This window comes from Centrocercus urophasianus, unplaced genomic scaffold, assembly GCF_019232065.1.
Source record: "Centrocercus urophasianus isolate 14NV4802_14NV808 unplaced genomic scaffold, USGS_Curo_1.0 seq_16, whole genome shotgun sequence".
NCBI classification, from domain to species: Eukaryota; Metazoa; Chordata; class Aves; order Galliformes; family Phasianidae; genus Centrocercus; species Centrocercus urophasianus.
In genome coordinates, this window is record NW_024884711.1 from 10,843,518 (window position 1) to 10,869,115 (window position 25,598).

At 38.0% G+C, this 25,598-nt stretch overlaps 1 protein-coding gene across 1 annotated transcript; it reads left to right on the forward strand.

Annotated features, from left to right (window-relative positions):
- Positions 1 to 37: 37 nt before the first annotated feature.
- Positions 38 to 19,761, forward strand: NGLY1 (N-glycanase 1). Its single transcript, XM_042817031.1, has 12 exons — positions 38 to 207; positions 442 to 556; positions 2,653 to 2,895; positions 6,164 to 6,323; positions 9,411 to 9,633; positions 10,368 to 10,489; positions 10,892 to 11,037; positions 11,259 to 11,369; positions 14,267 to 14,431; positions 15,676 to 15,864; positions 17,958 to 18,135; positions 18,632 to 19,761. Exons 1-12 carry the CDS (start codon positions 80 to 82, stop codon positions 18,805 to 18,807), a joined length of 1,956 nt encoding a protein of 651 aa, XP_042672965.1. The 5' UTR covers positions 38 to 79; the 3' UTR covers positions 18,808 to 19,761.
- The last annotated feature ends 5,837 nt before the right edge of the window (positions 19,762 to 25,598 follow it).

Here is a 25,598-nt window from a genome sequence, read left to right on the forward strand (position 1 = left end):
CTGTGACCGCGCAGGCGCGCTGCGGCTCTCGCCTGGCGCAGAGCGGGGCTGGAGGCGCAGGTCGTTGGGAGCCGGGGCGATGGCGGGCTCTGCGGGTCTCTCCCTGCCGTCGAGCTCCCCCGCCGTCAGAGAGCTGTGCAAGAACGCGCGGGACACCTTCCTGGAGGCCTCTCGGCTGCTCCTCACCTACGCGGACAACATCTTGCGGTGAGCGGCGTCCCGTCCGCTCCCCCCCCGCCCCTCGTAGGCACCCTGCCGCGGCCGGGGCCGTGACTGATGTCCAAATTCTGGATGGGTGTTGTATGCCGCGTATGTGGCGTGGATGAAACCAAACACTTGAAAAAGCGTCTTGCAAACAGCCGGTGCCGCGTAGTGTAGGTCCCCTGCTTCTCAGTGTTTTCTTTAATTTGCAAACTTAATTAAAACTTTCGATTTCTTCAGAAATCCTTATGAAGAAAAATACAGATCAATTCGGAATGGAAATCCAGCGTTTTCCACGAGGCTGTTACCTGTCAGAGGAGCAGTTGAGTGTTTGTTTGAAATGGGATTTCAAGAGGTGAGTATAATAATTTCTGGAGCCTTCATCACTTTGCAAACTAAGATTTAAAATTGCTTTCTTCTTTCCCAGCACAGTAGATGTTAAGCCAGGGTTTGTTTTGTTTGTTCATTATCCACTTTTCTTTGCAAATGTCAGTTAGCCAACAGAGAACTTAGGTGAGGCTGCTCCAGAAATCTAAGCAAATCTAATCTTTAATAAGGTTGGTTTTCTGCCTCAGTGGCAGAATATCCTACTTGCTGTTGTAATGGCCATCAGTATATCCATGCTGGCACAATGAGAATGATGGGGACACAAGTGGAAGCCCCCAGGTTTATTAAAAGCCCACTGTTAAATGGATGACAAACTGTATCCTCAGGCTTTAGTTTCCATATTGTTAAAAAAAAAAATAAATCCTGTTTTCTGCTGCTTGTTCCCACCGCCAGTATGGCTTATGTGGTCCTATAGTAAGTTATATAAGATAGCTGATCTTGTTGAAAACTGTTTCATTATTTTGGGGGGATTGGTTTTTAGCCAGTTCACAGTGCAGCTGCACAAGTACTAGCGTTGTTGTGACAGCTGTGAAAAGGGCAGCAGATTATTGAAGTAGTGAGACGGTGGGACTTACGTAGTTAAATAATTATGAAACTGCTTCTTAACATTGTCTCAAGTGAATATTGATTCTGTTGCAGTCATAAACATGTATTTCAAAGATTGCTTTGCATGCTGAAATAGTCTCTGTCTTAATATATTTTAACTCCAAAGCTTCTTGAGCTAGAATCAACCTTCGTATTTACAGCAGTGCTGGGGTGAAAGAAATAACTTTTGCTTAATGGTGCAAAGATCTTGCTCTAGCTTTGCTTTATTTTGTGTGTTTCATGCTGCAATTGTGTGTGGGTACATATGTTGTTATGTAGGTCTGGTTGTCATGAGATACTTTCTTCTGTTCTGGTGAAGTCCATTATTTATCCTAATTTTAGGAAATAAATAAATGCATGCAGAAAGAAATGGTGACTTCAGAGGAAGAAGTGATCTGTAGGTTTATTTGCAGGCTGATGCATAGGAGATTACTTTGAAACAACATGTTGTTTTAGCCAAGATGTAGTCAAGCAGGGAGGGAAGCACTCAAGCAGTAATAGCTTAGTCATTTTCAGGCCTATTGTAAAATGCTACTTCCTCTTCTGTCAGATCTTTAAGAGTCTCAGTCTTCTGATTATAGTGCCAGCTGAGGCTGGAGTTCACAAACTTTTCTCCAACTATAGTAGGTACAATTGTTCTTTTTTTTGTCTGCCTGGTGAGCTAACTTAATTTGAAAACAAACAACAAAAAACAAACAAACAAGGACTTCTGGATTCCATTTAGTTTTGTGGTGATTTTATGTGCAAAAGCACTGCATCTACATGATGAGTGCCTAAGTGTGGGTAAAAACATTACTTGGTTTAATAAATAGAAGTGCTGTAACCTTAGAGACTGAAACTTTTAAACTATGAATGTTTCAGGGTATTCATGTTTTTAGTAACATATTAGTACACATAAGTGTACTGCTACTGATTCCATCCTAATTACTGTTATTTTTTTTAATTGTAGTCAGCAGTAATCATGTTGCAATCAAAGATAGGAACTCACCACTCCAGCTGGGTACAGTTCTAAACAAGAAAAACATTTCCCATCTGAAAACTTAAATATGAGTATAAAAGATAACTACAGGGCTTATTCTCCAAATGCTGGCTATCCTCTTGTGTTGCATGGTATTTCACTGATGTACTGTGAGAACTGAGTGTTTTGTTTTCTTTTTTGTTTCTGTTGCTGCTGCTTGCTCTGCCAAACTGCTTTTGTTGTAGATGTGTTAGTTTGCAAAATAAGTTGTTTATGAAAGTTATTGTAACAAAGTGTTATTGTGACTGCTTTTCCTCTAGGCTGACCATAGGTACTTCATTTTATAGCTTCTGCTTTGAAAAATACAAGTTTCTGCTGTAAGGAACCCAATCTGAAGGTGAAGTCCTGTGAAGTCTTAGTGGGCTAACTTCTAGTAAATGATATAGCTGTTAGTCGCTGTCCTGTGTCTATTGCTGGCTTAGACCTGTGTTAACTGCTGTATTAATTTGCCTAAATTTCAGGGAGAAACTCACATGGTTTTCCCAAAGGAGGCATCGATTGAGCAACTACGTAAAATCAGAGATCTAATTGCTGTAGAGAGGAGTAGCAGGCTGAATGAGTCGAATCAAGTCCACAGATCAGGATCCTCTGAAACTGTAGCCAGCGCTCAGACAATTGCACATCAGCCTTCAAGACCTGTTGGCTCTGTCCCTGCCCCTGAACATCAGCAGCCAGAAACATCACTTCTGCAGTCTCTCAAAATGGTAATCGCTACTTGAATACTTTAGAGAAGCACTAATCTGAATATAAAGTTTGAAGGAGTCAACTGTTGGAACAGATTGCTCAGGTTGTGTAATCTCCAAATGTGAATTTTTGTGATCTGGCTGGATAAAGCCTTGAGCAAGTTGGTCTGACCTCATAGCTAGCCTTGTTTTGAGAAGGAACTTAGACTAGTGGTTGGCTGGTTGTTTCTTTAGATCTTCATCTTTTAGATGCTTAGATGAAGCATGCCATAAGTAGAATATTAGCAAGAGATTTTGTTGAAGATGTCTATAGATGTGTTTTATTGATCAGGTCATCATGAAAAGTAGCTGATTTGTATTGGAAAGTGCAACATGGGGGAGCAAAGAAGCAGAGGTTAAAACGGTGGTATTTGTCTGAGAGCCAACAAAAAAACTGACATGTATGTTGTCTCCATTTTAACTGGATCTATTTCCTTTTTAGTGTCTGATATGATGCTGTATAATCAATGGATATCAAGATGTTACAATCACAAAATAAACAAGAGAGTTAGGCGAAGTGGACTATGATAACAAGAGAGAATAAATAGAAGGCTTACCCTTATGCTGGGCTCACCACAAAACACCAGAAGGAGGGATCTCCAGACAAGAACCTTCTCCACTGGTAGCCAGCTCTTAAATAGGTCTAGGAGGGCTGGAGCCTGGCTCCACCCCTTCCAGCATTACAGGAGAATTGCCTTCACCTGTGCTCCTCTGGCTGACTCAGTGCTTGCCTCAGGTGATCAATCAGAGGTTCAGGCCATGACTCAGCAGTTCCCATACGGATGCTATGTTTTGGTTCTAGGAGAAAAATGATGTGCAGTCAGTATTGATAGTTCCTGCTAAACAGTGTTGTACAGAGCCAAGGCCATTCCAGTTTCTCAGCTCATAGTAACAATGGACTGGGAAGGTACAAAATCAGGCTTAAACTGGCCAAAGGGATGTTCTGTGCCATGTGGCATAATGAAGAAGGAGAGTTTTGAAGGGAGTGAGGGTTCATCTCGCTATCCCCCACATCTGACAGGGCTAGCTGGGCATCAGTTGGTGGTGAACAATTACTTGTGCATCACTTGTTATATATGCATATATATATATATACACACACATTTGTCATAATTATTATTATTATCCTGTTATCTTTTTCTCTATCTTAGTGAATGGTTTTATCTCAACCCACAAGTTGTGCTTTGTTTTTTTTCCCCTTTCAATTCCCACCCCCATCCTCCTGGGAAGGGAGGGCTGTGTGATTCTCAGCCACCTGCTGAGTTAAACTACAACATACATTTATCACTGTTGACATCTCAGTTCACGCACTGTGACCTGTATTTGTAGACTGTAAGGGTGAGGCGATAATTTAGCAAGGCAAATAAATTTTATTTTCAGTTAGGCTGAGATGAAGTTCTCTGGTGATAAAGAAGCAGAGCCCTCCTTTCAGCTGATGTTACTTTGGCCTGGCAAGAGAAGACTCTTAAGACCTCATATTACTTTAGAAAATGAAGCAGTTATACTGTTTGATAGAATGTTGAAGGGTGCTTTATTTGAACTCTGAAGCTTTCTCCCTTAGAACCATTATCTTTGGTCTTAAATAAGTTGGTGCAAGATGAATTCTTCCAAAAGCTTTCTTACGCATCCTTCAGCAGAATTTGTTTATTTTAAATGAAATTATTTGTATGTTGTTGGATGCTGAACTGTGACGTGCTGTTTCTTACCTATCCAAAGATTTGGGTCAGGGAAATGATGCCACATGGGTTCGAGTAAGCAGATAGAATGATTGGATGTACTTTACTTTTGGTGTTTCACTTCTGCTTATTGTGTTTTACTGAGTTATTCCCTTCTGTAGTGGTAGTTGGAAGTGGTTATGAAACTTCTGGAGAGGCTTGCTTTAGTCAGTGCATTTTTCTAGTTTTCTTGTGATTCAGCATGAGTGGTGGGACCAAAACTTAATACAGTTTAGAGACAATTATTGCAATGGTTGTACTCCATTAGAAATCATAGAATCACAAGGTTGGAAAAGACCTATAAGATCATCCAGTCCAACCGTCTCCTCATCACCATTACCACCACAAGCACTAAACCACATCACGCAGCACGTCGTCCAGACGCCTCTTAAACACTGCCAGGGACGGCGACTCCACCACCTCTCTGGGCAGCCATTCCAGTGCCTGACCACTCTCTGAGAGAAAAAGTTCTTCCTTATGTCTAAGATCTGTCTTTGCTGATTATTTTTTTTTCAAGAACTTATAATCAATCTGAACCTATTGAATTTTGGTCTATTTAATGTTAATTGGAATGAAGTCTGCAAGATACCTTCTGGCTTTGCCATTTTGTGTGCACAGGAAGAGGTGTTTTGTTTTTTCAGTGAGCTGTTGTATTATTGTACACAATGTTGTCTGATACCAGAGAGATTTAGGATGGTCTTTTTAGTGAAAACACTTTTATTTCTTATGTGTTGCACCTGTGATTCATGGGAGTCTTGCTATATTGTATTGTATCTCAAGAAATAATGGAATTTTTGATGAAGCCAAGAAGCTAGTTAATAAGGTTAATAAGACTAAAGACTGAAGCATGATCTATTGTTAGAGAATGGGAAAGGCTGAATAACTTGGGTCAGTTCAGCCTGGAGAAAAGAAAATGGGTGGGAGGAGGGGGAGTGGGGGTCTGATTAATGTTTATAAATATCTACAGGGAGGTTGGAGGCAAATGGATGAGGCCAGGCTCTTCTCAGTGGTGTATGGTGAAAGGACGAGAAGCAGTGGCCTAAAACTTGAACATAGGAAGTTCCATATGAGCAGGTGGAGTAACTTATTTACAGTGAGGGTGACAGCTCTGGAACAGGCTGCCCAGAGAGGTTGTGGAGTCTCCTTCTGTGGAGATGCTCAAGACCCATCTGGACCACTGCCTGTGTGATCTATTGAAGGCAACCTGCTTTAGCAAGTGGTTGGAGTCAGTGATCTCTTGAGGTCCCTTCCAACACCTGTAACTCTATGGTTCTGTGATTTTTATACTTTAAATATAAGGCTTGGAAAGCAGGGGGGGAGAAGGATGGGTTAAAGAAACTTCAAAAGTTTGTCAGCAGAGTTGTCTTTTAAAAATTCTTCTTTGTCCTGACTCTAAGGATAAAAGTACTAAGGATAAAAATAATGCAACCGTGACTATAGGACTGTGACTGATTTGAGCTAGATGGAGGAGCTTGGTTCTCCTGGTTAAAGATGGAGGTTTATAAGCCATTTTGTAACTGAAAATCCTTTTGCAGGCTGCAGATATGTTGACAACACTTCAAAGCAAATGTGAGCATCTTATATTAGCATATGAGAATACTTCTCTTCAGCGGAAAGCACTAGCTTTGATTCCCCTCCAGCAATTGAAAGAGAAGGCTCAGAAAAAGCTAGCACAAGCTGCAAGCCTGGACAAAGGTAATGTTGCAATGTATATAGAAGCAGAAATATTCTTTCAAACATCTACCATTCTTTAGGTGTGGGTATTGGTCACACATACGCAGATTCCAAATGCTGTTTCTGTGTTAAAATTGCTCTCTTACTCATTACCAATTTTCAAGTTTTCTATTCTTTTCATATTTTTTACTATTTAATTTACTACTGATTTTTATTTTTCTGATTGTTTTTATTCATCCGTTACTATTTTCATGTGGAAATGTTGAAGTCTTAATTTCTGAATTAGCAGCTAGCTATGAGCATCTAGAGTGAAATAACTACAAAAGGGAAGCGAGCTATTTTTATTTATAGTCATCACTTTGAAATGTCAGAGTTGTTCTTTTCTGTCAGTACTACAATTCCAAATTCAGAAGAATTCCAAAATACTGTTTCTCTGTTTAAAATCATATTATTGGTGAGATCTTGCTTTTGGCTTTCCCAAAACACAATCCAGTATGAGAAGAAACACCATTCTTGCAAATGCTAAAATGAATGATTGTTCAAATGCCATTCTCTTTGACCAAAAGTGATGCATGAGCATAAATATTTGTAGCATCAGTAGCTAGCATTTATGAAGAAAACAAATCTTAATTTCTTTTGAAGGTGCAAGTGTTTGCCAGTTGAAAATAAGCCATTTTAACTAAAGTTTAAATTTGTTTCATTAATATAGTGAAATTTTATTTGTACAAGATTATATATATTTTTAATGGGCTTTCAAGACCATGTTTTGATTAAAAAAAATCTTTTTCACTGTGAATCTTTGATAGAGGACTTTAGAGAAATTCTAGCTTGATGGGAATGCAAACCAAAGGGGATCGCAAACCAAAGATAAGCTCTTCTCATCATTTCTCGGGATGGTTTTGTCTGATACAGCCACACTAATCTGTAATACCTTTGTCATAAGTGAACCTTTCTTGGTTTTTGGTTTTTTTTTTTTGTAACAGAATTCTGGGGAGCAGTAAACTACATAGGTAATTAAAAAGCATTTTCAGTCAGCACTGTAGTAAAATACAGTGATGAAGAAACTTATTTAAATAGTTTTTATTTATTACGTATTTAAAAAAACCAAATGTTCATATTAGATTAATGTTCATCATTAGACATATTAGACCCATATTAGTTCAATTCTGTTGTATACACTATTTTGAAAGCAAGGAAGAAAGGACGGTGGTATTTTCAGATGCTTCTTCCCTAGACATCAAGCTGGTCTATTCAAAATTATTTCCAGAACTTCATTTAGATAAAAATAAAGGGGAAAAGAATGGAACCTCCACCATTCTGGAGTTATAAAACTTGAAGCCATTTTTAAGAGCTTTAGAGACAATCTCCTTTGGAAGTGTACTGCATATGAGATTCATGGCTAACTGTCACTTTCAGCTTCTTCAGCTTATGTGTATTGCTGGGTTAAGGCTGTTACCTGCGGGAATGACTGTGTGGTGCTAGGTGGCATTTGCTTTTAGGACTTCTTTTAGCAGACATCTTAGGATTTTGCCCTTAAAGACTGTGTTAGGAAGGTTATTGTCATTTGAGCAGAAGTACGAATTTCTGACTATTTCACTTCATCTCTTTCCATTAGAAGGATTGATTGTGCAGTTGAAATTAGCTGGCCGTCACAGACAGCTGTTTTCTGTTCAAGTACATCTTATTTGTCATTCTTTCATGCAGTGTTTTTATGAAGGACCTATTTACAAGCAGAAGAATATTGATATAATAGTGGTTATATTTTCATAGGTGGATTCTGGCTTACATGTTGCAGCCCATGAAAAGAGCATGTAGCCTGTGCTCAAAATCTTCTGCTCTTAGAAGGAAGTTTGAGCACGTAAGCCTACATTTTGAAAGCAGTGATGCAGTAAAATTGTCATTGTTACTTAATTAAAGTCAGTCTGAAGTCTCTGTTTTTTTGGTTTTGATTAGCAGATGATCTTCTCTTGGCAATGTGTGTTTAATGAAGTTAGGAGTCCATAGTGCTCTTCAGCAGGCAGAGTACTTCAGAGGAAGATATGAGTTGAATTTAGATAAAATATACATCTCATCTATTCCTTCTTCACTATCCTGAAAAAGAAGAGTGCACAATTTGGTGCAATTTCCTTTAAACAGTGTTTTTCTTAAATGCTTTTTGTCTTCATGAGTGCAATCTGTCAGCACTGTGTCTATAAGCAAACTGTAGTACAGAAAGTAAACACATATTAGTAGCTATGATTGTAGTGTGGTCACCTAGATGGTGGAGTTAATAGGAAGACTTGCTTTAATGTTTATGATTCTGAGGAGGAAGAGGATGTACTTTGGACATTAGAGCAGGATATACCTTTAAAGACTGTATAGAGTTCAAAAAAATTGATCTCTTCTTTTAGAAGGCTGGATTTTATAACTTCAGGTAGAGTGGGATTATTTCCAAATGGCAGAATAGCAACAGTGTGTGAGAAGACACCTGTTGTGAGCACAGGACAAAGAATCAGAAGAGTCTGATGTGGGAGAATCAGAGTAGAAAAATAGAGACGTTCATTTTGAGTAAGCTGACAAAACTCTTTCTTGATGAGGTTATAAACAAGCTTATCTTTACTTACCATGCATGCATACTTTGTTGTAATTGACTTTCTGCAAGCAGCTTATATTACATCTGGCTGGCTATACTGCTATCGGTATCTGTTTATTTGAGATCAAAAGCAATTGTTATTCCTAGTTCAATAGCAAAGAACAGAAAGAGAATACTTAGGAGAAAAAGAAAAGTTAGTATAGCATCTCTTCCGTAGCCCTAGAGGAACATGAGAGGCATGAGGAAGTTCACCTGGCTTCACTGTATGTCTAACTTGTTCTTCTGAGAATTTCCTAATTCTCACTCTAGACGTAGTGTCTGGGAGTGCAGATTTTTGCTCCTGAAATACAGTTTGCCATTATTCAGTCTTCACTTAGATTTTCTCTCTGGAGTGTTTAAGCAACATATGAACCTTTTTTTTAATGAGACTTCTAAAATGTAATACAGGTCCAAGAAATGGTGATCTAGGTAGATACTGTAAAATTAAGCTAAACTCTTGTTTTACTATTTGATCTCAGCTTGTGTAAATTCTACAGGTGAACATGTGAATGAAGAGGACTTCCTGTTGTTGGAGCTCCTGAACTGGTTTAAGAATGACTTCTTTCGTTGGGTAGATAATCTGCCTTGCAGCAGGTGTGGTGGCCAGACTGAAATTAAAAGAGACTACCTCTCACCAACTGATGATGATCTGAAGTGGAATGCTGATAGAGTGGAAAATCATTACTGCAGCCAGTGTCAGTTCTGTAATAGATTCCCAAGGTGAGCAGTCAAAGATCTGTTTTGCTTTTCTTCATTTCTTTTGTGAAACACCTTTGCACTTATGCATTTTATGAACGAGTGGTAAGTTGCTGGATCAAACATTAGAGAAGCTTTTATAAGTAGTGTGATCAGATGGTTGATGAAACAGTGACACCTCTTTTACAATTTTTTAAGAAAGATATATTGCTTTCATTTACATGGCTTTGCTCTGAATGTATGCCTGATATTTTTTTCTGTTATATTGATAAAGTTCAGTTTCTAAATAAAGTATGTTAATATTGGCATACTATTACTTTTTTTTTATTATTTTTTTCAGTATTTCAAGAAATGCTGTTTCACTCCTTTAGTGATCTCCCAAATAAGATAAAGCAGATCTTCTGCTGACTTTGTAGCAGGAGAGCAAATATCCTATTTTTAGATACTTTTGCAAACAATCAAAAGGACCACCATACAAGAGTCATATTTTTAAGCTGAAGTCTGAGTTAATCTAGAGAACTAAAAAATCAGATTAATTTCAGTATTGTTATGAACAGGTGATAGACTCATCAGACTCAAAGTGAAAGTAGCATTCTGCTCATACTTGTTCTGTGCAATGCAGCGATCATTTCCATTATCTTCTGTGAACTGAATGGCACTAAAGTCTGTTTAAATCATTTTAAGGGCAATCGTGATGTAAATATTTTGAAAGATGAAATGTTTTCCATTATTCTGCATTTTTTTTTTCTCTCCACTAGGTATAATAATCCAGAGAAACTTCTGGAAACCAGATGTGGACGCTGTGGCGAATGGGCTAACTGTTTTACACTGTGTTGCAGAGCTATGGGGTTTGAAGCTAGATATGTCAGGGATTGGACAGGTAACAGTGCAAGAGAACATATTATTTCAATACAAGCACATGCAAAATGAGACAAAATGTTATGGTTCTAAGTTTGTGTTAGTCAATCAGGCAGCATGTAAAGTTAGGTAGTTTAGCTAAAGAAGGAATATAAATTGTTTCCCCTCTTGTTTGAGTGAAATACAGTGTAACTAAGGAGAGATGTCTGACTGCAGGGTGTTAGTATTTTGTTGAATCAAAGGAAACATGATCCTAAGGTAGAAAGAAAATGCTCTGCTAACTTGTCTCAATATAGATTAACAGAAATATATTGTCTTACCTGTTCGTTTTATTTCATAAGTAAGGAAAAGTTTCATTATTCTGGGCCATTAGAGAGGATCTATTCCTGTAATTCACTGCCTACTTTTGGCCTATGTTATATAGATCATGTATGGACTGAAGTATATTCTGCGTCTCAGAAAAGATGGCTTCACTGTGATCCCTGTGAAAATGTCTGCGATAAACCTCTCCTCTATGAAATTGGTTGGGGAAAGAAGCTTTCCTACATAATTGCATTCTCCAAAGATGAGGTAGGAATGGTGATTTAAAGAAACAAAAAAAGTCCTGTTCCCTCCCCCACAAAAAACCCAACGCATTGCCCAGGGGCAAGTGTGTGAAGTATTCCATCTTAATGTGATTTCCAGAATTATGAGATCTAAAAAAGTACTTTGAATAGTTAGATCAAGTTATCTCTTTAAATCAAGAAATATGGGAGTTTTGATTGCTCTGTTTTCTTCGTCTTGTGTTTGAGGTTGTTGATGTCACATGGAGATACAGCTGTAAGCATCAAGAAGTACTCACTAGAAGGACAGCACTCAGTGAAGCTAAACTGCGTGAAACAATTAACGCAATCAATAGAAAGGTATGTAGCTTAAATAGACCACTGCAAGTGAAGTGTCTATTTTCAGAATGTGACATCCTGGAACAAAGGAATGCTTTGTACCTGTTAGGAATGTCCTTGCTTTATGGAAAATAAAATGTCATCAGCTGTTTCATTTGTGTCTCTCACTTCCTTCCTGGGCTAATTCCTTTGCATCAAAATGTTACTTCCTATGGTAAAGTAAAGCTGATGGCTCAGTAAACACCCCTTTTCTAGAGGCCAGCTGGCTTGGAGGTTACAGTCAAATTTTGTTAAAAGTGTGAAGAATTAAGAAATGATTTCAAAGCCCAGCTTCAAAACTTTTATCAGTAATGAAATATCAGTCTCATGCAGTGTGAAGTACTGAGAAGAGTGACCATGGATTAACAAAATTTAGGGAAGTAAAGGATCAGAAATTCAGATTGAAGAATGGATACACTTCAAAGGGTTGTAGGATTTGGTGCAGTCCTCTGATCATGAAACCCTTGTAGCTATAAAACCGATCTGTAAGGGCCTTTCTTCATATAATCTGGTTACATCGATCACTCAACTGCCTCTTCTCCACCAGCTGAGGAGAACCTTGGAAGCAGGGTGCTATTCCAAGTGTTAGAGGCTGTTACTGATGCAGAAGTTCTAAGGAGGAAAAAAAAAAAAAGCAGTATTGTTGGAATGAGGAAATTCTGTATGAATGTCTCATGGGCTGGTTTTACTGGCCTCCTCCTTGTTGATGTCACTCTTAAGATCGCACTCCGTTTCACTTCCAGAAGTCTAGAGCACCCCAGTAAAAGATGTGTTGGCATATCCAACAGATACTGCTATGTACGTTGGTCTTGTGGTCTGATTATTCTATCCATGTTTTTATGGATGCAGTTCATGAGCTGATGTGAGCATTTTTTGAACAAGAAATAGCGGGTGCTCCTGTTGTGTTTCAGATAAAATTTTCATTAAAAATTTATTACAAGGAATAAATACAGATATGCTTCCCCAAAACCCCTGGATTTCTCCTATCTTTTACCACACGTCGAAGATCTCGGACCTTTTTTGCTATGCCACATGCTTTTCCTACTGCTGCCTGGTAGTGTTAGAGCTTTCTCATTGGTCTAATAAAACACCTTTGTCAATCATTTTTAATGATCTCTTATTTTGATGAATAAATTGCCCTCTCTTTCTCCAAGCTAAATGATACTCACACTGTGCCTCCCACTTGCTTTCTTTTCCTCAGTAGCTTTTCAGGATAAAAGAAACAAAAGCAGGAAGCTTGAGCCATGATAATGAATAACGGAGTTCTTGGAATCCATTTCAGTACACAAATGTGCTGCCAACAGTGTCATTTGTAGGAAACTTAGTTACAGATTTTCCCCGTTCTATGCAGCGTTCATCTCTGCTGAGTCTGAGCATTATGCATATCTTAGTGCTGTTAGCAGCTATATGCAAAAGCCTGTTGGGAGGTGTGGGAGGAAGGAGCGGTGACAACAATTAGCACACTTTAGTACTCTTTGCCTTTTAGAGACTCCTGAAATTCTTGTGTCATATGTGGCTTGCCTTTGGAAAAAAGCAGTGTTCTTTGTCAACAATTTCCAGAAACTGTTAGGACAGCTGTAAAGCAGCAGCAGCCAATTCTTACTTTGGTATCACGAGTATCAGTGGTGGTAACCCCTGGCACTGGGCTTCCCTCAAAGTGGCTGAAGGAAAATAGCAGAGTGGAATTAATAGCGTAGGGTAAGCAATATCAGACTTCCTCTTGAGCTGGAGTGAGCTCTGTAGTACTTCATGTGGATGCCCACATACCTGGGCTAGTGGCAGTTTCAGGAAGATGTAGCATTTCACAAAGGATTGCTGGAGTCACTGCTCATCATTCAGTGGTTATATTAGAATTGCTGATTGGCAGCTGGTAACTAGCATTGTTTCTCATAATTTCTCTATGTCTGCTTTTTATTTCTTCATCCAGTTCTACATTGAAATTACATTCTCATAAGGGCCTATCAATTTTTTTCTGATTCCTAATAGCACAAATTTCAAGGTTCAGGACTGCTTTTTGGGATGACTGGAATAGTTGTAGACCAGAAGTTTCAGGCCTTAATGGGCTCAGTGTGCATGCCTTGTGTGATCACTTAAGTGGAAAATACATGTGTCACGTACTCAGTTTTGAACTTAACTTTCCCTTCCTGTGTAGGTGTAGCCATAGTTAAGGCTTCACCTATCACCTCTGTATGTTTGACATGAAAGCTGTGGCAGCTGAAACCTTGCCTCTTAATGATTTTTGTGTGTGTGTGTATGAGTGTTATCAGTGTGGTTAAAGACTGTTATAAAACTATTTTCATCTAAGTTTTGCTTAATTTACCTGGAAAAGGATTTTATTTTTTTTTTAAATCAGTTTTCTGATACCTGCAAAAATAGGAATGTATTAGTTTATTTAGGATGGAATCAGTCACTGTGAATTAATTCTTTCACAGACCAGCTGAATCTTTTGTTTGGATTTAATCGCAAAAGCAAGACTGCTGCCAACCAAATCACTCCACCTTAGGGAAGAAAAGTTTGAACCAATAATTATGCTTGCTTTCTCTCTAAGGTACAGAATAGCTATGAATAACTCTGAAATATGCTAAGTATTTCATCATCCAAGCAAATATAAACATAGCACAAGCCTTATTCTAAAATAAATCCACATAGTTAGGGCATGGAAGTTTACAGAAAAAGTACTAAACACCGTTGTCAAATAACCGTACAGTTATAACTGGTTTATGAACTGGTTATAACTGGCACATGTGGATTGAGATGAATGTTTCAAAGCATCAGTCTGAATTTCAAGTGTTGGCCTGTTTTTTCAAATTCTTTTTTTCCTGCTGGTGTCACTCTTGGGCTGTATTAAATATACATTTCTTTCTTATATGTATTTTCAGAAACAACAATCTTTGTCAGAAAGCAGAAAAAAAGAGCTCTTGGAAAGAACGATTGTGGAACTTGCTGAGTTCATTTCTCCTAAAACACCTAAACCCGGAGAATTTGGTGGAAGGACATCAGGTTCAATGGCTTGGAGAATAGCCAGAGGTGAAACTGGTTCAGAGGTATTTAATTTTTCCACTGGTGACCGTCCTAAAGGTAGCTAATTAGAAGTTCTGTGATTGTGGTCTGCAGAGGAATAGCGCTTCGTGAGTCAGTGGTAGGTGAACTAAAGATTATGTTCAAATAGTGAAACTTGGAAAAACATTAGGGGCAAGTTTGGTTGAATTCAGTAGTGGTACACTAGAAAGTTGAGGGTTGGTGGCTGTGCGTTGATTCAAAAAGTATTTGGGAATAACTGAGTCATGCCAAAGTATTACGTTTTGTACTTAAAATAAATTAATTAAAATAAATATTTGATTTTGATAAGTTGTGATGCAGTGAACTAGGAAGTTGTAGGGCAGGGAAAACTTTAAAAAGTATGTGGTTATATAGTTAGATGCTGTTGATTAAAGACTAATAGCAGGTTTTGACCAATTAGTTTTATTAACAAAAATGTGCGGAAACAGATAAGATTGTGAGAATGGAACAACCTTTCAAATAATAAGCCTGAACAGTTGTCTTGTCAATCTTTTTGACTGTTTCAGTTATCCTGAATTCTTTTACTGTAAGAGTTTCCCATAACCTCAGCTATATTTAGTTTGAGCTAGTGCGGAAAGGAGTGTCTTACCCCATCACTTTATATCTGGAACAACTGTCAGTCCTGAAGTGGTTAGGTGAAATTAACATGTTTCCTAACATTAAGTTTGAGGAACTAAGTTTATTTCAGTTTAGAAGGTATAATATTTATTTTGCTGGATTTTGTAAGAACAGTGGAGAATCTTTAAAAAATACTGTGAAGTTGTGGAGTTTGTAACTTAGCTTTTTTGAAATTGATTTGTAAACTTCCATGTACAAGCACCTGTATATGATAGTCACAGACTCTACATTTGATATTCTGGATAACCATTTACTTGTTGATTGTACAAAAAATAGAATTATACTCAATATTTTTTCTGTTCTTAACATATTACTCTTTTTTCTTTAAATTTGCGGATGATGTTATTTGTTCAATAATTTAATTGCAAAAGTAATAATATGAAAATTTTCAAAATGGAATTACTGCTCCTATCTGGAAAAGTGACAAGTCTGTTCTAGGAAAGTAGCTCAGAAGTCTTTGTTTTACATAAATGCAATGTGATTTTTTGGGGGCTTTTTTCAGTTGATATAAAAACTGAGAAGGGAAAGTGTGGTACATTGATTAAAAACAACGCCATCTGACTTGAAATATTTTGGGAAATTAATGTGCTTGTCTTTATGCCTTTTTCAGGAGAGGAAAGAAGTGATTTTTATTCCTTCTGAAAAAGAGAAGGCTTCTAAACTTTTCCACCTCATCTACAATGTTGTAGAAGATAGTTATACACGGATTTCCAATAATAATGAAAAAATAACTGGCTGGGGAACAGGTGTTTGGAGGGCAGAGTCTATTTGGAGAAAGGTTGAAACAGATTGGAAAATGGTAAGGATTTATTAACAGTGTTAAATCTACTGTGAAAGTATGACAATGCCAGTAAAGTAGAAAATCCTTGCTTCTGTTTGGCATCAAAGCCTCTCTTGGTGTCTACACAATTTAGCTGATGTTCATAAATATTACTGGAAAGTTTCAGGTAAGATTGCCGGATGATTTAAGAAATTACAAATAAATTTAGCTTGCCTTTCAGAAAGTTAGAATCTTTGCTAGAGCACCAAATCTTAAAAACTTGTTTCCTTCTTACGCTTCTGGGCAAACATGTGATACCGCTTTATTGAAAAGCAGTACTTCTCTCCAAAAAAAATCCCACATTTTTTGGCTTTGGAAAATAGCTTTATAATGTGTATCATGTCTCTTTGATGCACAGCCAAAGGAAGAAGTTGTCATCCTAAACATTATGGTTGCAGTAAGACAAAAACCTTATCAGCCAGATTATTGCATGCCCTGCCCAGACTCTTTTCTATCTGTCAGGACACTGAGCAGCAGAAGAATCATATGCTCTTACTCGAGGAAGAAAAGAGTTGATGCCTGTAGAATAGGAAGGGGTCACTTGCTAGCAAGCTTTTCCAGCAACAGCTACGAATGGTGCAACTGAATATTTCTGTCAGCTACTGTAAGATGTTATTGTTCTGTTGCCTCTCTCATCTTACTGGTCTAAAGGGTCTCTGGCCAAATGTGCGTCTACCTTAAGGAATAGTTAGCTTTTCAGTAAAGAAAAATGGAGCAAGAGCATAATTCTCTTCTAACATTTTCTGTACTAGATCTATACATAACAACTGGGGCAATCCCAGGTATTTGTACAAAATGGGAGAAGAACCCCTTGAGAGCAACCCTGCAGAGAAGGACTTAGTGGATAAGGTGGACAAGAAGCTGGACATGAGCCAGCAGTGCGCTTGCAGCCTGGAAGGCCAACTGTGTTCTGGGCTGCATCAAAAGAGGAGAGTGGACAGCAGGGAGAGGGAGGTGATTGTCCCCCTCTACTCAGCTCTTGTGAGGCCCCATCTGGGGGACTGTGTACAGGTCTGGGGCCCCCAGCACAAGAGGGACATGGAACTCTTGGAGCAGGTCCAGAGAAGGACCGTTAAGATGATCAGAGGGCTGCAGCACCTCTCCTGTGAGGAAAGGTTGAGGGAACTGGGCTTGTTTAGCTTGGAGAAGGCTTCGGGGAGACCTCATTGTGGCCTTCCAATACTTGAAGGGAACATATAAACAGGAGGGGGCACAGCTGTTTATGAGGGTGGATAGTGACAGGACAAAGGTTTTAAACTGAGCCAGGGGAGGTTTAGGTTAGATACTGGGAGGAAGTTTTTCACATAGAGGGTGGTGATGCATTCAAACAGGTTGCCCAAGGAGGTTGTGGATGCCCCATCCTTGGAGGCCTTCAGGGCCAGGCTGGATGTGGATCTGGGCAGCCTGGTCTGGTGGTTGGCGACCCTGCGCATAGCAGGGGGATTGAAACTAGGTGATCATTGTGGTTGTTTTCAACCCAGGCCATTCTATGAGTCTATGAACTCGCAACCCTTTTGGGGGGTTCATTGTAACTCTTCAGTGAATGTTGATGTGTGAGCTTGACTGTGCAACCATGTGATGTTCAGAACAGCACTGGGACAAACGCAGACTTTTAACAGCCCGATTAGTGTTAGTGTAGGATGCATTTATGACCGGTGTGTATGATTTGCCTTAATCAAGTCATGGGAAGTCCTGGGAAAAGTGCTGTGTGGCAAGGAGCCACATCTGCAGAATCCAGAATACTGAGCAACAAAAATGAAACTGAGTATGTGGACCTATGGTTTTATATAAAAGCCAAAAGTCTGCTTTTTTTAATATAGTGAGCTTTAATGAGCATGTTGAAATAGATTAGTGTTCCTGGTGAAGGGCTATGAATCACGTACAGTTGCCTAACTGTTGAATAGACTTAATGATTTAGAAAGAAATAATATAAAAAACTGTAATGTGAACAGTTTTAAAGCTTTATAAAGGATGAAAGTATACTCTTAAGATTTAATAACCTTGTTACAGGGATTAATTAAATGTGTGTTGGTTGTCTCAGTTTTTGATGTGACTGTCTTATTTTTATTTAGGTTTATCTAGCCAGAAAAGAGGGGTCGTCCTCTGCTTCCATCAGCTGGAAGTTTGAGTGCAAATCAGTTGGTCTAAAAATAGATAACATTTCAATTAAGACAAGCAGTCAGACATTTCATAGTGGAAGAATCAAGTGGAGACTTTACTCTCCCACAGCAGAAGTTATTCTGGTAGGAGGTAAGTGTGAAATTACATCATGCAGCAAAAGTGTAATTGCAAATGCGTAGTTTATATGGAGAGACCACTGGGCAAATATTAAAAATGAAGTATAAACATACGTTGACATTTCTAATTCAGTCTTTCTTTACAAGGTCAAAAAAATACTGTATTTAATCAAAACTGGCAGAGAAAAAGGAACCAAAGCAAGTTTTAGTAATCTAAATACTACTTGCAGCATAGTGGGGTTAGCAAAAACACAGTGAATAAAAGCTGTGTGTTTTACAGGGAGGAATAGATGTTTGTATGAGTGGTGGCGTCAATCTTGACTAGATCCTCTGAGTATGAAAAATAAACTAAAATTCTGCAGCTGTCTCTTTTCTGCTGCTGATAAATTGATTTGTACAGTTTTGACTCAGATTCTTAAACACTCATGACACATTACCCTTTTAATGTGTTCTAGCACTGTATGCTGTTTGGAGCGGACTCTTACTTGTTTATCTTTTTCTTCCAATAGATGAAAATCTCTCCTCCTATTCAGATTTTTGTGGTGCAACAGAAGTTACACTGGAAGCAACTCTAAGTGGAGGGGATGGTAAAGCTGCGTGGCAACACACACAGCTGTTCAGAAACAACTTAGCAGGATGTGGAGAAAATTGCTTGGAGATGATTATAAAACTTGCTGACTTCTGAGAACCTGAAGTCAAGGAATCCAATGAAATTCTCTTTAAGACGTCATACTGTGGAAACAGCACGAAGTCTTGGTTGGCAGTTCCTGACTATCCTGCAGACAGCTTATTCCTATTTCAGTCCTTCCATTTTGCCAAATGGAAACTGCATGGGTACTGAATAGGTAACCATCACAATGAAAGCTTTCTTTGCTTTGAAACTCAAAAATTAAGGATTGAACCATTAAATTAATGCTCTTTTCTTAAACTCTAAAGAAAAGAAAGCATTTCTTAGAAACCAGAATGTGATCATAGGAGCACAGAGCAGTTTTAATTTGGAGTTTTGTGGTTGGCTTACTGGTTATTGGGGTTTTTGTTTTGTTTTTTTAATCTACTTCTTGAAAAGACAGTATGAATTCCATTCTTTGATTACAACAAATGCATTGTGATGATTTTAAAATATTTTAAAAACTAATAGAAGACAAATATTTTCAAGGATATATCTGATTTTGTGTGATAATTAGCTGAAATTAATGGAAATATGAAAGCAATCTTAAAATGATCTTGTTATGCATTTAAGTATTAAACTTACGTTTAATTATTATCTAATTTTAATACTTAGAAATTTTTGAAGGTATGATAGTAAACTAATTTTGAAAGAAATGTTCATTATGTACCTAAGATTTTGTCCTGGCTTGTGATGTGAAATTGAGACTTAAAAATGAATATCAGATTTTTTTCTATGAAAAAGATTATTCGTTATACATACTCTTATACAATATAAATTCAAATCTATGCACCTTTAAAAAGATTTATGTAGTGTGTAGGTGTTGAAATCATTTTTTAAACTATTGTCTTGAGGTGCTTTGAATACCGTTCCCAAATTTGGTGTAAAAGTGCATACAATTTTCTGTTACTGTATACAGTGTTTAAGTTTCTTTGCATTGGGTACAATAAAACCACCACCCAGGAAATTTCAGATGTAGCAGTGCTGTGAATAAAGTATGGAGTGAGTGTTCTGCTTAGATAGTCTTTACCAGAGAATTTAAAGAAGGCTATGGCTGGAACACATGAGAGCAGTTCTATTATAAGATTATAATACAAAGTTTGAGCTACAGTTTTCATAGAATCATAGAATCATAGAATCACCAAGGTTGGAAAAGAACTAAAAGATCACCCAGTCCAACCATTCACCTATTCCCAATAGCTCCTACTAAACCATGTCCCTCAACACAACATCCAGTCTTTCCTTGAATACCCCCAGGCTCGGTGACTCCACCACCTCCCTGGCAGTCCGTTCCAGTGCCTGACCACCCTTTCTGAAAAGTAATACTTCCTCATGTCCAGCCTGAATCTCCCCTGCCGTAGCTTGAAGCCATTCCCCCTGGTCCTATCACTAATGACACGAGAGAAGAGGCTGACCCCCAGCTCACTACAACCTCCCTTCAGGAAGTTATAGAGAGCAATGAGGTCTCCCCTGAGCCTCCTCTTCTCCAGGCTGAACATTCCCAGCTCCTTCAGCCTCTCCTCATATGGCCTGTGTTCCAGACCCCTCACCATTTCATTGCCCTCCTTTGAACACGTTCCAGGGCCTCAATATCTTTCTTGCAGTGAGGGGCCCAAAACTGGACACAGTACTCGAGGTGCGGCCTCACAAGTGCTGAATATAGGGGAACAATCACCTCTGCTCCTGCTTGCAACACTGTTTCTGATGCAAGCCAGGATGCCATTGGCCTTCTTGGCCACCTGGGCACACTGTCGGCTCATGTTCAGCCGAGCATCAATCAATACCCCCAGGTCCATTTCCTCTATGCAGTCCTCCAGCCACACCGTCCCAAGCCTGTAGCGTCGCCTGGGGTTGTTGTGGCCGAAGTGCAGGACCCGGCATTTGGCCTTGTTGAAACTCATCCCATTGGCTTCAGCCCAGCTCTCCAGCCTGTCCAGATCCCTCTGTAGGGCCTCGCTACCCCCAGGCAGATCCACACTTCCAGCCAAATTTTATTTTGCCAAGTTTTATTTTAAAATAAATGAAAATTTATTATATTTTAAAATAAATGAAAATTAGGGATGATATCCCTAAGGTCAGTGTGATTTTAAAGCTTTTTTTCTTTCTTTTGTTCTTCTTCCTTTTTGTTTTTAAATCTGACTCTTCCAACAACTGTGTTGACTTGAAACTGTTCTCAAAAGTCATTTGTGTTGGAACAAATCAAGCATCTACTAGGCTGCTAGGGTACTATTAAAAAACTGCACGTGCATAGTGAATATAGGCACTGAAGTTAAGCCAAAGACATCTTAAAATAGTAGATTACAGCAGCTCAGGAGTGACAGAATGATTCGTAGTAGATGATATGCTTTTCCTTGGAAAACAAATTGGCAGTTAATGAGGGAATAAAGAGGGAGTCTCACTCCCTTAACAGGACGATTGAGAGACAGACAGGAAGCTGTATGGAAGGATGTTGGTCTATACTTGACTAATGCCAAGTGAATTTGGCCATTTCCATTCAAAACTCCTCCTGCTTTAGTTTTAGGTAAATGGTAGCTCAAAATTTGAGTGGGAATCAAACAAATAAGTGCTACAGTCTAGTCTTAATGCAGTAATGGAAGAAAGTAATAAGAAAAAAACCCTCACCTTTTTGTTTCGTAACTGTGACAAGTTATTTCCTTTATTTTATTACTAAAAATAGAGGACTATCAGGAACTGTAAAGGAATTTAACTGCATTTCATAATTTGAAAACAGAAGGCAGAATAATTTTAATAGTAGTTATTAAAGTTACTACTATTAAAAAAGTAAGTTTCTCACAGTTTTGGTTGGAACCTTTGGGGGAAGAGTAATAACTTCAGATAACTTATTAAAGTCATCCACTCAAGAAGGAGAGCAGGTAATGTTCATTATTAAACTATTTGAATGAATTAAAAAAAAAAAAGTTCCACTAATCTAGTTAAACAATAAGTATTTTCTGTACTTGTAAGATCACATGCAGTGAATAAAAGTGCTTATTCTAGGAATTAATTATTGAGTAGAAACCTGATTTGAAGTAGTAGAGACCTAATTTGAAGAAGAAAAAATTAAACCCCCTTAGATGACTTTTGAAGTACTCTGTTAGCAGTGAGCATTTTCAGTCTCTTCATGCGTGAGCTGTTTTAAAGGTGCGTATTTCTTCTTTCAGTATTTATTTCACTGCAACAAGCGTGGATATTAAGTTAAGCTGGCAATACTACGATTGTAATTGAGTTGTGGGTGATGTTGATCAGGGCACATGTAGCATTTAAACTATTGTGTTTTATTGTTCTGTTGTCTCTACAGTTGATCATACGGATGTTTATTTCTTCATATCCTGTTTAAAGTCTGAATGCTGCGTGCAGAATAGCAAACGCTAGTTGGCAGTGCAAGAAATTTTAGGAGTAATTTTCTATATTCAAGGAACCTGCTGGGAGGGTGGAAAGAAAATATTTAAAACATTATGGAAGCCCCTTATAGGCAGTGCAGGGAAAAAGAATACAAGAATCAAGTAAACAATCTTGATTATAAATTATGTATTTGCACTAAGATGCAGGTAAAGGAAGTTATCTGATCTTGTGTGATGTCGCCTTTATTCATCAGTTTTCCACAGATTTTTAACATAATAGGGGTTATGTCTTATGTCTAAACCACACTGTGTGCAACATCAGGAAATGTAGAACACTAAAAATAAAGTATGTTTGTCTCCATAGCGCAGTGGAATGAAAACAGATGGTAGGCAGCACATATGGCTGCCAGCAGCTGGGAGCACCCATTTACAGAGTTCTTACAGCTTAAAACAAAACAAAGAAACACCAAGGGGGGACAGAGTTTGTGCCCAGCAGATACCGGGATCTCTGTCCTCTTGTCTGTGTCCACACACTCTTTTACCTTCAGTTGCTTAAGCTAAAAATGAAAGTATGCTACCAGTTAAATTAGTGTGTATTCTTACTATTTGTCAAAATGTAGCATTTAGTAAATACAGATATTTATTTTAAATCTCATGTTCCCACTTTGGGTTCGAACATCTGGTTTGCTCCTATTATAAGCAGTTTGACTTAAGAAGTCTTATTAGTTTGCTACAGCTTCTTCTCTGAAGTTACTAGTTTCAAGAAGCAAGGAGCTACTGGAGCAAAGTTTTGAGATCTCCTGTCCTATAATATGGCACCTAGGAATGGTGAAGTAACAAGCTAAGGTCAAGCAGACTCAAGTATCTGTAATTTATGTTTATAGGTGTTGTGAAATACGTAAGAGTATAAATGTGACTTCCTGTCTGAATAAGAGGACCATTTTTGGTTTGTTTGTTTTCCTCTGTTTAGACTTTTATGTTGATTCCTGCACTTTGCCTTTTTTTTTTTACTTAAGTTTTGTAGTTAAGCTACTAGCTTATTTTATGGTTAGCCTACTTCAGATTCTGCAGTGCTGTCTTTTTTTTTCTACACATTTTCTATCTAATTTAAAATACATCTTAATTTGCTTTTAATTTATATAGAGGATTGCTACTGTATGATAAATATTCTGTGACAGAAATTAAGTTAGTTTATTCACTTTTATATTCTGCAAGGAAACGAAAGGGATAAAGATGCTCAAACTCAGCAAAAAAAAAAAAAAGAGCAATACTCATTAAAATTGATGATACCCATAAACCAACAAAAATGGCAGGGCTTAATAACATTTAATGAGGAAAAATAATGTAATGGACTCCTCATAAGCTAGTGACCCTTTACACTGAGTTATTTTCCTATTTGTCCATTTGTATTTAGGTTACTGAGAAAAGTGCTCAGAGTAGGGGACAGCATTACTGAGAAGCGGTAAAAGATGTAAGGTACATCCATTCTCTTAATTTTTATTATTGCTCTAAGCTGTCAAAATCATTTTAAAATTAACAACAGACTCCTCCTGCTTAATGTAGATTAATTCCTGTCTTTATTCTGGAAAATGTTTCTTTTTTGGGGGGAAAGAAAGTATTTAGTGACCTATTGTAACAAACACCTTTAAGAGAACGCTATTTTTAATGAGTGTGAGATTTCAGAGTGACTGAGTGCTGGCACAGACGGGAACGACTGGGTCCAATCACTGCACAGCCAATGACTGTCTGAATATCTTATAAAAGGAGGAATATATATATATTATATATAGGGTGATGACACACTGGAACAAGTTGCCCAAGGAGGCTGTGGAAGCCACATTCCTGGAAGCATTCAAGGGCAGGATGGATGTGGCTCTGGGCAGCCTGGTCTGGCGGTTGGCAGCCCTGTGCATAGCAGAGAGGTTGAAACCTCTCTGATCATTGCGGTTCTTTTCAACCCAGGCCATTCTATGATTCTTATTAAGTGTAATATTTCAAAGCATGTTCTGTTAATTTGTTCCTTTTACTGCACAATTCTGTGTGCTATTTCATATCTTTAGAATTTTGGTAATGTATGTTTCCTATGTCTTTGAAGCACCAGGGGATCATACTTTCCTTCCCAGACAATCAGCTAACAGCTTAATTGTCACAATCAGGAGGAAGTAGCGGACTTATTTTAGATGCACACTTCAGATAACAACATATAGACCCCCTTGTATAGCAGTTATATGGAAAGCAGCAAATGTAAGAAAATAAAGGCATCCAAGAACAATGTTTAAGCAAGATCTTAGTAAGGTAGGTGGAACAGTTGATAACAGGCTCTTAGAGCTGATGGAAAGAGCAGGAACGTACGTACGAGCATCAGTGAAATACATGATACATTCAAAAAGAAGTTCAACACTGGCCAAAAGATGTAAAATTTTATTGGCCAAAAGGAAAATGCCCCTTGATGGACTGCATTAAGAATTCTGAAGGTATTCTGTTTTCTGGTAGTAAGAAACATGTCAGAAAACTGTTTCTGATTCAGGTGGCTTTTTTTGTTCTGTTAAAGTAAGGAGCTCCTGGCAAAGTATGCTTACGGTTTCAGTTAGCAAAGATGGTTTCAAAGAAAACAGGCAGAAGGAATATTGTAAAGTAACAAACTGGAATTCCACAAAAACAGTGGCTATAGCAGTACAAACAGGGAGTGTTGGGGGCTGTGATTTAAGTTTCATATCTGAGGACAGAAAAATGTAAGATCAAGTTAATGCTGAGAAATGAATGCCAAATTTGCATTATTTGATGTTTGCTTATCAAGCAAAGTCAGTTGTTTCAATTTTTATAAATCAAATCATTCTAGAAGGAATTAAAATGGAGCCTTACAAATGCAAATTAATTATTTTTTTGCTCAGTTGTCAGAACTAAGCATGAACTTCCTTCATAAGAAGTTGTCTCAGTCCCTGACAATATTGCTACTGATACCAGTGATTTCTTTAACTCAAAGTCAATATTTGAGGTAGTTTTCTTTTTTTTAGGGGGGAAGTGGGAAAGGGGAGAGGCCAAGAATTTTCTATTTTACTACAAATCCTTTTTTTTTTTTTTTAAACAAGGATAAAAACCTGGAGTTTGCATTCAGTGAAAAGGGCACTGCAATTTTATTTGGTTCTACACCAACTAGCTATGTTCTGCAACTTTATAGTTTTGTCACTAGAATTTTAGTCACCAGTAATTCAGATATGTACATTAGTTTATTGCTGAAAATGGATTCTTGGATGATAAAATGATATGAAGAAATGGGCATTCATTCAGTCCAAATATATAAACTTCAGAAGAGACAGGAAGATCTGCATGCATTTCTGGCTCATGCAGTCAACATTCATGATAGGAAACAGACGCTGAAGGGAGACGAGCACTTGCCAGATTACATGTGCTTTTTTAAAACTTGGTATCTTACTGCATTTATTTCACATACTGTACTCATTACCAATC